General features: G+C 46.9%; 1 protein-coding gene across 5 annotated transcripts in view; it reads right to left on the bottom strand.

The window, feature by feature from the left end:
* The window catches only part of Ppp2r2b (protein phosphatase 2 regulatory subunit Bbeta), a 398,449-nt gene that overhangs the window by 33,267 nt on the left and 353,100 nt on the right, over positions 1–12,082 (bottom strand). For all 5 annotated transcript variants that reach the window (XM_048419510.3, XM_048419512.3, XM_048419516.3 and 2 more), the window contains one exon: positions 3,293–3,457. In XM_048419510.3, coding sequence (XP_048275467.1) covers positions 3,293–3,457 — 165 coding nt within the window. The remainder of the gene's footprint in view (positions 1–3,292; positions 3,458–12,082) is intronic.

Genomic DNA, 12,082 nt, shown 5'->3' with positions numbered 1-12,082 from the left:
AAGATAATTGAGGGTTATGGGGGAAGGGTGTTCCAGACAGGGGAAGAACTTATGCAAAAAAAAAAAAAAAAAAAACCCAAGGCAGGAAGGGGCTAAAAGTGTTGGTGGTACAGGAAGTGTGTCAGTATGGTCAGGTTCCCTGGAGCTTAGAGGGTGGAGACAGGGGCAGAAGATGATCCCTGTGGGGCAGGACAGGAGCTTGGATTTGAACTCTTTTGGTCTTTAGGCTGGCTTCCACATCACCTGGCTAGTCTCTTCCCCCACCGCCCAGTACATGCGTGTAGAAGGAGAGAAGCCAGGCCCGGCCCGGCCCAGCCCAGCCCAGCAGAGCCCCGCCCAGCCCAGCCCAGCCGAGCCCCGCCCAGCCCAGCCCAGCAGAGCCCCGCCCAGCCCAGCCCAGCCGAGCCCCGCCCAGCCCAGCCCAGCAGAGCCCCGCCCAGCCCAGCCCAGCAGAGCCTCCCTGTCTTCAGCACCCTTTGTTTCAGGCGCCTTAGACTACAAATGCAAACACCTCGCTGCCGCCAGGAGCAATAGGAAAAAAAAAAAAAAGAATCAGAAAATAGAGAGGGAGAGGACAAATCGTCTCTTCCAACCCCTGCTGAGCATGCAGAGTGAGGGACATATGGAAATTAATATATTCGGCTCTGATAACACGGTTTTCCTCGGCGTTTTGATTAAACGCCGACGGTTATTAAATACCCTCCTCCTCCGTGCTCAGCTCCGAAAGCCAGTGTTGCTTTTCATTTTGAACTCTGATGAACTGTCGCGCGCTGCTCACACACCTCAGCTGAGCCTCAGCCCGCTGTAGGCTGGCATCGGAGGGGAATGGAGAAAATCGATATGAGATGTCAGGCAGGAGGTCAGAACGCAGAGCCTCCCCAGTTGGCAGGCTCTGGGGCCGGTGGCTTTGGAACAAAGGGAGGTGTGCTCTGAAGAAGGTCAGCTTTTTGGCCCAGTCAGGGAAATGAATCTATTTCTTCTTAATTAGATTACCAGGCTGGTGCCTTGCAATGAAGAGGTGGGCAGCTTTGATGAAGGCTTGTGAATGTACCCACTAGGGTCTCCCTAGGGACTGTGCTCAGGACTTTGATCTTGTAGGGGTGGCTGGAAGGAGGAGCGGACTCTGGGGGCTCCCGGGCATGTGTCCCGAGAGACTTCCTGTGTCTGTGCACTTGGATGACCCCTTCCTATACTCTTCTTCCTCCTTGGGTTTTACATTTCAGCTCAGCAACCATTGCCTTGTAAGGTCCCCATGATGCTAGCTGACAGTGCAATGTTCCATGTCACTTGGGACACTGGCGATGCTCTAGGTGTTCGTGATCCTCTAACGGAGGCAGGTGTCTTCATCCTTCGGTGTGCCTCATTTTCTCTGTCAACTTGACTGGTCACAGGTGCTCAGCTGCTTGGTCTGACACTCTGGTGTTTCCGCTAGGGTGTTTTGGGATAAGTTTAACATTTAAATCAATAAATATTAATGTGGAGGAGCCTCATCCAATAAGGTGAAGGCTTGATGGGAGGAAAGAATTGGTCCTCTTGTGAGTGACAGAGCCTCTCCCCGCCTGGCTGGTTTGGGGTTGCGATGATTACCCGTTGCAGTTGAATTGAGACTCTTGGCTCATCAGCCTGGTGGCACGTGGGATGGAAGACCGTCCCCTCTCCCAGAACTTAAGCTTGCTGGCTGCAGATCTCAGGATTCAGTCTTCATATGTGAGCCAGTTCCTAATAATAAATCTCTTTATGCACGCCACCTGTCATCCCCCCTGCTCTGTTAGACCTTGGCTAATACAGCGAGCTCCGAGAGACAGAGAAGTACTGCTTTTGCTCACCCTAGTGTTTCCAGAGTTGGATGTAGTGCCTGGCATATGGCATGGACTTGGTGAATCTGAATAGTGAGTAATGGGGCCTCCTGTATCTGGTAAAAGGGTAGGGGTTCTAAGTACGTTACAGCGACAGGCCTGTGGTTGGGGTTCCGAGGAGGATAGGAACCATTCTGGATGCCACCTATTGCCCTCCTGTCACAATCAGAAGATGCCAGCACTGTCTTATTCAGGAAATAGTGTTAATCTCTTCTGCCCACATGCCCTGTGGGGAATGTGGGGCTCAGGAAGATTACCTGAGGTCACATGGGTACCAAGTGCCAGAGTTCAGCTCTCCAAGTACCGTTCTAAACCATTCTCATTTAAAATCCTTCTAAAGCCTTGTCCACTCTCCAGCTTAAGTGCTGGGTTCAGCTGGCCAGTCAGTCCACAGTCTATTCCTCTGCATTCAGGACTCATGTGGGCCTGCCTGACTTCAAAGCCCAGGCTGGTCGCTGTCACACTGGCTGTGAGGGCATCACAGCTTCTTGTGGCCCCTCAGGAATCTCTGTAGGTCAGGGTCCCTCCCACCTTGTTCCATATTCACTTACCAGAGAGAACCTGTCCCTCCCAGGTAGCTCAGGTTACCCCACACTCAGCAGGTCCCAAAAAGAACACAAACGCTTCATGCCTAGTAAAACTTCCTGTAGCCCCCATGCCACATACAATTCATGTCAGCCATTGGGCATGTCTTCCTCCACCTTTCCCCGAATCCTGCATTTACTCCTACCTCTTCCCTCCCTGCTTCTTCTATCCCATGATTCTCAACCTATGGGTCACAACTCCTTTGGGGGAGGTCACATATCAGATATCCCACATATCAGTTATTTGTATTGATTCATAACAGTAGCAAAATTACAGTTTTAAAGTCGCAATGAAAATTCTTTTATAGTTGGGGGTCAGCACAACATAAGGAACTGTGTTTGGGAGTCGCAGCACTAGGAAGGTTGAGAACCGCTGACCTAGTCCTTCCCCAGCTCTCTTCTATCTTCACCACCCACCCCTCACAGTCCGCAAGTCTGGTTAACCCTGCTGCCGAGACGGAGATCTGGAATTCTCTGCTGCTAACCACGCCACCCCATTTCCTTGTCATTGCCCCCCCCCCCCGCTTTGACAGCTTCTTCACTGTTTCTCAGGGCCGTTCTTCCTCCCCACAGCAGTGAATGACCTCCACAGAGAATTCAGATCAGATCCCAGTGCTCAGCCCTCGATGGCAGAGTTCCCTCTGCGTCCGTGTGCTTCCAACTTGAACATGGGGCTTCCCCTTCTCAGGAACAATAAATGTGGGGGGCTGACTCCCCAGTCAGCCTAACACTTGTGATTTCTTTAGTCCCAGTGTTAAATGAGATGGAACCCTTCCAGGGCCCCCCCCCCCTCCTCCCACATGTCAGAGGCCAGGGCACCTCTCCCCCAGGGCCCTTGTGCTGGGTACTCACACTTGGTGTGCCTGTCACACAGAGCCGATGCCCGCATGTCACACAGCCGGATTGTCCCCTTGCTGCTGCTGTATACAAAGGTGTTGCAGTGATGGGGGTGGAACTCGGCTGCCGTGATCACCTCTGTGAGCTCTTCCATGTTGGCCGGCTTGATGTCCACGATATCTGGCACAGACGAGTAAAGGAAGGGCAAGGAGAAGCGGGGAGAGCCTGGGGCAAGAGCGGCCCTTGCTGTGAGCGCTATGGGAGCATTTACCGCACACAGGGGCATCTCACTGGGAGGCCATTAGCAGAGAAGCAGGCAGCAGTCATTTCTGGCAGCTGAGGCTCAGGGACTTTAAGGGATGGGGGCTACCCCGTAGTCAGTGGTAGCATTAGAGCTTCGGTCTAAGCTGGGTGTGGTGCCCCATAATCACTGAACTCAGGAAGCCGCAGCAAGAGGATCACTGTGAGTTCCAATCTAGCCTGGGCCACACTGTGAAACCCTGTCTCAATGAACTCAAGTTTCAGGACTCCTCGATTCTATTTCATCTTCTGTAACACGTAGAGGATGAACTCACACTTGGCCGGGAGATCACGTGAGAGTGTCTCCCACTCTATAACAATAGCTAAAAATCCAGCCAGTCCCGCTGTAGCCAAACTATTGATTTTGAACTCTTCCTGGGATCGCTAGGCTGGTAAATGATATCTACAACGGGCTGCAAATCCTCTTCCGTGAACTATCCATAGAGCCATAGAAGCTGCCACCCAGTGTGGGGTCATTAAAGAGTCTCTCAGGATGCATATCTCGAACTTGTCTCATTTAATCCTTAACAACAACAATATCACGAAGAACACTTTTTACACCCACTTTCAGGGCTGGGAGTGGAGGCTATGTGAGCATTCAAGAAGTTTCCACAAGAGACATGGTTAAGGGACTGGGGAGAAAACTACTCAGCCGGTGAAGGAGCTTGCTGCTAAGCCAGTCTGAGCTGAGTTTGATCTTCTGGGACCCACAGGTGGAAGGAGACAATTAACTTCTACAAACTGTATTCTGACTTTCACAGGTAGGCTGAGGAACACGTTCACTACTCACCTACACACACACTATATCTAGCATCTATCTATCTATCTCTCTATCTCTCTATATAGATATAGAGGTAGAGGTGGATGTATATACATGCATACATATATACATATATATCCAGGTGCAAAGCCTGGGAGATTTTATAATTGCCTATTAGTCTCCATAAGCTGTAATTTGCTAGAACTGGGGTGTTGGGTGGGAGCTTAAGTGTCAGAAAGAAATCATCTATGTGGAGTGAGGGTTTGGGATAATGTGGGATATACTCAGTTTATATCTCCAAGTTCCCACCTCCCCATTCCCCAGTATATCCCTTTGTAATATATCACATATACATATATACACACATCACACACATACACACATATGCATCTATATATATACACACATATATGTGCACACACGTACACACATATACATATGCACGTATCTATTTCAGGCTATATCCTTGTGTATCAGAATTAAACATTCAGGCTTATGTTTACAAAGGCAATTCAGTGGAGATAAAAACAAATTCTTTCCAAAGGATATATAGCAGAAGTGAAGGAATGGGCTTGCATATGCCCTGGCTGGAGCTGAGGTTCTGTCTGGGGACCAGCTGTACCTTGTCATGTGGATATTGGGGTGCAGCAGAGCTAGGCAAGGGGACCTGCATTCCACTGACCCTACTACTCACGGGCCGCCTTTTTCATGTTTGCCCCATCACCAGTTTCTTTTTTTTAAACTTATCATGTTTTTCTTTAGATTGCTTCACTTTTCATCTCTTACTACTTAGCTAAGTAGTAAGCCAATATTCATGAAGGGATGAGTTTAATCATCTACATGAAAATGAACATACAGTGATTAAAATAAAAATGTGTGGGCCAGGAATCGTTGTGCCACACTTTGGAGAAAAACACGTTGCATGAACGAACAGTAGCTAGACACAGGCCATCCTAGAGATGCTTCTGTCTAAGCAAGCAACACAGCTCCCTCTTTGGCATGGAGACAGGCACAAACATGCAATAAGCTCATATTTTGAGCCCTACTAGCACCAATTAGGTAGCCATGTACTAACTAATGTAGATACGTACTAGCAAACAGTACCTAGGTTCCTTCTAGATCTGTTGCCACATGGGATTTGTTTCAACGGCTTTGTACAGGGTTCTGCCTCTTGCTATTTGATTATCTCTTAGGGATACCGTTGCATTCTTTCTAAAGGTAGTATGAGCCTGGGCTAGTACCACCTTTTGGCACATTTTCATCTACCAAAGCCAGATGCAAAGGTTACTTGGTTCAGCAGGGCACGCACAATCCTGGATTAACAAAACACTACCTCTCAACTAAGCCTCTCCTTTTGGGACACACACCTGGAACACCCAAACAGTTTGGGAGGGGCTGCAGCTCTGATGTGCTTTCTGGCTGCTGATCTGTGCCTTGGGCTTGGCGTTGTTGGATAGGGTAAGCAGAGAGGATCCTGTTCAGTCGCTCCCTACCCCACAGTGCCAGCAAGCATGTTTTCCTTCCAAAGTAAGGAGGGAAAAATCTGGTGTCAGCTTTCCCAGCCTCTGTAAGTATAGCTCAGCAAACAAGCTGCACTGGGAGGGATCTTCACTGTGTGGGAAGGGGAGGTGCTACAGCCACAGCTATTTTTTTCTACCTAAAAATAAAGTCCCTAAGTCAGAAGATGAGAAAACAAAGTCCCTGAGCATATCCGCACCTCCAGGAGCGTCCTGCGACCATCGAGGACTTCTTCCTGGAGCAGAGTCCAGTTGATCTGCCTCTGTCCACCGTTTCCAGATCCGCCCTGCCTCCCACCCACCCTTCATCTGAAGCCACTTGATTCGTCTCCAGGGTCTGAGTCTCCCTCCTGATACAGTGCTTGGGTTAAACTTGGGTTTGGTCAAGGGAAGAAGCCATGATTCTATTCCTTTTTAGCACAACTGTAGCTGTTGTCTACTGCGGGCTGAGCCTGCCTCTTTGTCCTTCATTCCAGGCAGACAAAGTCAGTGCCATTAATAATCCTAATTTACAGCTGACGAAATAGAGGAAATAACTTTTTCTTTCTAATCAGAACAACCTTTTGTTTTTTAAATCTGGTCTTTCCCGTTTTTATCCATGTATTTATTACATTCTGGTGACTTTGACCCCGTCCTCCGTTGTGTCCCTTTAGCTCCTATCAACCTCTCATCTTCATCTTTTTTTTTTTTTTTGAGATAGAGTTTCTCTGTATAGCTTTGGTGATCCTGGAACTTGCTCTGTAGACCAGGCTGGCCTTGAACTCAGAGATCTTCCTGCCTCTGCCTCCGCAGTGCTGGGATTATAGAGGTGCACCACCACTGCCCACCTTCATCCTTTCTTTATGTTCCTCCGCAGTACTGGGATTAGAGAGGTGCACCACCCCTCTGCCTCCGCAGTGCTGGGATTACAGAGGTGCACTACCACTGCCCACCCTTCATCCTTTCTTTATGTTCCTTTTCCACAATCATATGCTTTTGTTTTTCGTTTATTTTATTTTTTTTGAGACCCAACGAGCTTACCCGGAACCATCTGTGTGACTGTGGCCTTACATTATTTATTTTGAGTGTGTGTATGTGCACACATGTGCCAAGGTGTGCAAAGGACATTGGTACAGTTGTTTTTTTTTTCCCTTCCATTGCGTGGATCCTGGGGATTGAACTCAGGTCATCAGTCTTAGTGGCAAGAGATTTGCTGAGACATTTCGCTGACCTCTGAGATAAATTTCTTAGGGCCGGATGTGGGGTAGAGCTGGGATTTGCACTCAAGCTTGTGCAAGGATTCTTTACATGAAGTCACAGAGCATCTTGGGAAGAAACGGGCCCCACAGAGCAAGTTTCCCTGAGTGGGTTTGTCTGGCTCTAGATGAACCATGACTGATGCGGGAGAATTGTCTGTATTCGGTCAATCATATTTTAATAAAACGCTGATTGGCCAGGCAGGCAGTATAGGCAGGAAAACCAGACAGGAAGCAGAGGTGATGCAATGAGAACAGGAGAATTCTGGGAAGCAGGGAGGTTCCTCTGTCATTCCTGCGCAGACCACCGAAGAGGCAACATGTAAGCTGCCACACTGAGAAAGGTACTGAGCCCATGTGGCTAACATAGATAAGGATAATGGGGTAATATATGTTATAAGAGTTAACAAGAAGCCTGACCTAATGGGCCAATCAGTTTATAACCTTATGGAGTCCTGTGTGTGATTTCTCTTTGGGATTTGCCAGCTGTGGGGTACCAGGCGGGACGGAAACCCCAACAAGCCGGCCCCCTCATGCTACACATGACTAGCTTCTGAGAGAGAGAGACAGAGAGAGAGAGACGGAGAGAGAGAGGGAGAGGGAGAGGGAGAGGGAGAGAGAGAGAGAGAGAGAGAGAGAGAGAGAGAGAGAGAGATTCCTCCTTCGAATTATGTCCCTGAAAACTCACCAACTACATTTCCATGATGGTATTTTCCAGAACCAAATTTTTTATGTCCTATGATATCACTGATTTGCTTGAACTAGTTGTTGGGAGAAAAATCTGATAAGGGCTTTCATGTCCTATTTTTCAAGAGAGGACTTTGCTGAATTCTAGAAACATGTGAGAGAGTCTGGCTGGGAAAATTTGATGTCTTTTGAGGAAGACAGGAGGAAACTCACACCGATGTCCAGAAACCTAGGCCATTTCTCTCTCAGGTTCCAAAGGGAGAGGTGTGGCTTCAGCTCACCAGTTTCCCCCTTCATATTGGAAAGGAGAGAGAAAGGCGCCAAGCAATGCGAGGTGCCCTGTATTACAGGGAAGTCGAATGATGTATTTTGACAGTCAATTTTCTCCATCTGATCCTTTTGAGCACTCTATCTAAATTATTTCCCTGTTTTCCAAAGAACTAAACAACAAACGATATCACTGAGCGCGTGCCTACTATACAACCCAGACAGCCAACAGATTGTCATTAAATTAACCCTGGGGCGTGACAGGTCTGCTCTTTTTGACCCCAACTGCTTGGGGGTATTCCTTATTAATGCTAAACCCAGGCAAATTACCTCTCCTAACAAAAGGGGTTAATCTGGCTCTTGGGGGGCTGACTCTGGAGACAGTTCTGAGGATGAAATGGGGCATAGCCAGCCTGGCAGCTGAGCTCCATGCTTGCAAGGCAGAAGGCAGGAAGGTGAGGGCACTCCTGTGCCAGGCAGTTGCCTACGGCATCATTGAAAGTAATAATTGAAGACATCAGGAGGTCACCCCTTCAGGGATTTGCTTTGAACAAATAAGCAGTCCAAGCCATAAATTACAGCAGCGGTAGGATGAGGGGGCGGATGGGATCAGGGCTGTGGTGAAGGAAGTGGGGAGCCTTTCATTCACTTACATCATCCACATTCGGAAGGCCCAGGCTCTCTATACCTGTCATTCCCCTGCCTCCTGTCAATGGCAACATTATGAAAGATTGACAGCAACCTAAATAAATATATAGGATCACATGATAAAGTGAACTTTAAGAAACCTGCTATTAAATTAGTTTTGCAGTGAAATGTACAAGTATGTAAAAAAAATCCCCACTGTATGCAGAATTCTACTCTAGGAACATAATGCCATTTAAGCCTATACCTGAAAGGGATGAGCTTCAAGGCAGGAGGGACATGGAGGGACATGGAGCTGCTTGTGGTGATTCTGTGAGCGGACATCTGTGAGTGGTTGTTTTTTTTTTATATCCATACCATTCTCCCACTTTCAGTCAATGAAATGGTAAGACTTTAGAGTATGATAATATTTAGGACAGATTTTATGCTTATCATATATCAGGCTAGGAAAATTTGATACAAAATATATACTACAGTCAGAGAGACTGTCACCTGTGAGCAACTGTCCACTCATCTACTTATTCCATGACATTTCTGAGAATGAACAACGTGCTGGTGATCTGCTGGGTACGGTGGATAGGCTGGTGACCGAAGCAGACACAAACCCCATCTACAGGGTCTACAATAAGGGGACTGTGGCTGGCAGACAAGGTAAATCAGCTACCTGAGACAGTGCTCACTGGAAAGCAGAAAGAGGGGGTCTCTCTTTCTCATTCTCTTGTTCTCTCTCTGTGTGTGTGAATGTGTGTGTGTGTGTATGCTTGTGTGTGTATTGTGTGTGTGTGCATGTGTGTGGATGTGCTTGTGTGTGCATGTGTGTGTGTGTGTGCATGTGTGTGCAAGTGTATATGTGAGAGTATGTGTGTGTGTGGTGGCGAGTGAGAGGTGGGGTATTCCATCTTGAATAGAAGAAAGGCTCCTAACAAATCAGGACTTTGAATTTCTTATGTTTTTCTTTTGTTTTTCCCCTGCTACCTTTTATTTTTTCCATCAACTAATATGGCTGAATTAGCTGACATTCTCACAACTGAGAGACAAAATCAGTGGTGAGGTTATTGGTTATTTTATTTCATTTTCCAAGACCTCTACCATGACTGTGTCCTATTAAACCAAGAAAACAACCTTTGCTTAGAGCCATCCCTGAGAGCTGAGACTGGCCTGAGCTCTGGGGGTAGAATTCAAGAAAACACTGATAAATACTGTATTTGGAATAAATGTGGCTGGGAGGCCATTTTCATTCCTTCTGCTTAACTGAGAGAACTTGAGACAGTCACTTTATCTCTCTGGGGTTCAATTTATTTGCCTTCAGATGAATAGAATCCTATTAACAGCCTCTAAGAATTTTAATTATTAGAAGAGATAATGGAGAGAAATTATTAAAATCATTTTCATATTGGACAGAATTCCGTTTTCTAAAGGAAGTACATGTATCCATAAAAATCATTTCCAGGCAGCGTCTTGGGGTCAAAGTGGCTGTCCATGTGTGCCTCTGACCCATTGCACAGACTCTTCTGATACTGACAACTATTTTCCTCTAGCCCTGGCTAAGCCAGGCAGGGAAGAGAGAGTTGAGGAACACATGCTACATTTACTGGTCGAGGTTACTGCCTATTACAGATGGACCTGCTTGTAGAGGACACATGTTATCATGCGATCTTTACTTTTACTTTTTTAAGACTCAAGTCTGATCCTTGGCTATTAAGCAAGGATCACAAAGCACCTCATTTTGTCAGCTGAAATCACTGGTAAGGCATTGGTGATTTCTGAAGCAGCTTCAGGGAATAGACACCTTTTAGGAGCTTAAAAAGCCAATGTACAAATATCCATGGAGTATTTGCCAAGTACCAGGTTCAGGCTGAGGGGCTGACAGGGATGTATGATGTCATAGTAAGTCTACAGACTGCTTCATAAGACATTAGCGGCAACACCCTTTATGACTGGGGAGTTCTTGAAAGCTCCACACCTCAGAGTCTTCTACGTACACGTCAACAAGCCCAGAATTGTGTTTAAAAAAATTCATAATCCAAGATTCTGTTCAGGCATTGTTTCCATCATGAAGCTGTTCAGCTGCTGGGACTCTTCCCGTCTATGCATCCTGGAGGAGGCATGCCACATAGTATGTGTTTGGTTCATTAGCATGGTTGAATACAGATTTTACTGATTCAGATGATTTGGAGACAGGTTGCTAAAATTTTAAACCTCAGATCTGACCAGTTATAGAATCTCAGATGATCTTGAACATAGAAACTCATGCGTATAGAGGAAGAGTTTCTGGGTGTGGTGGCATATACCAGTAATCATGGCTTCCAGGAGGCCAAGACACTAAGAGACTGAGTTTCAGGCCAGCCTGAGCTACACAATGAGACCTTATATCAGTAAGCTAGAATAAAGAAAGATGAAGGAACTCCAAGAGATGGCATGTATCTGTAACACACTTGGTGCTTCATACAGGCTCAAAAACCCTTAGACTTGTATTCCCTCAAAGGCTGTGTGTGTGTGTGTGTGTGTGTGTCTTTCTGTCACACACTTACTTTGATGGCTTTGGGAACTGCTAGTGTTGTCAAATTGACCTTGGGCTTCCCCTTCTCCTGTTTTAGATTAGTCTCAGTTATAAGGGATATCCTTTTCACAAGTTGGAAGACAAAAGGAAGAAAGTGATGTGCACATGCCCAGTCATTCACCCACTTACTCTACCTCGGTGCAGCCACGAGGGGATTTTACAGATAAAACTAAAGATTCCTAATCAGTTGAATCTAAGTTAATAGTTAATAAGAAAGGGAGACTATGTAATGTGGGTCTGTCTGGAAGGCATTTATTTATTTATTTATTTATTTATTTATTTTGAGAGAGGGTTTTTCTATGTAGTCCTGGCTATCCTTGAACTCACTTTGTAGGAAAGACTAGTTTCAAACTCAGAGATCTTCCTGCCTCTGCCTCCCAAGTGCTGGGCTTAAAGGTGTGTATCCCCATGCATGGCCGAGCTGGAAGACATTGAACAGCGAGCTCAGGGCCGCAAAGTCCTGGGTTTGAGCCCAGCCCTGCATGAACTGGGGGTGGTGGCGCAGGGAGATAAAGGTGGGAGGATCAGGAGCTCAAGATCAACTTTCGCTACAGAGCGAGTTTGAGGTCAGCCTTGGCTAAGGAAAATCCACTAAGAGAAACCTCAGACCTTCCTTGAGAGCTGGCAAGTCTGTCATTTCTGTTGCTCACTCCCTAGTCTTCCCTCCTGACAGCTGCCGGTGCACAATCTTCTGCTCATGCCTGCAGGGTTCCACCTGCTTGTGGTTTTCCATCCCTGACTCTGTGTCTTAAACATGGATGGCACTTGCCTTGCCAGCCTTACACCTACAAGGACAACACACTGGCAAAGGTCCATCACTAGTGTCTTAACCAC

Source organism: Myodes glareolus, chromosome 13, assembly GCF_982192425.1.
Source record: "Myodes glareolus chromosome 13, mMyoGla1.1, whole genome shotgun sequence".
In the NCBI taxonomy this organism is placed as follows: domain Eukaryota; kingdom Metazoa; phylum Chordata; class Mammalia; order Rodentia; family Cricetidae; genus Myodes; species Myodes glareolus.
The sequence above is the reverse complement of the archived record's forward strand: the minus strand, read 5'-3'. Positions and strand labels throughout refer to the sequence as shown.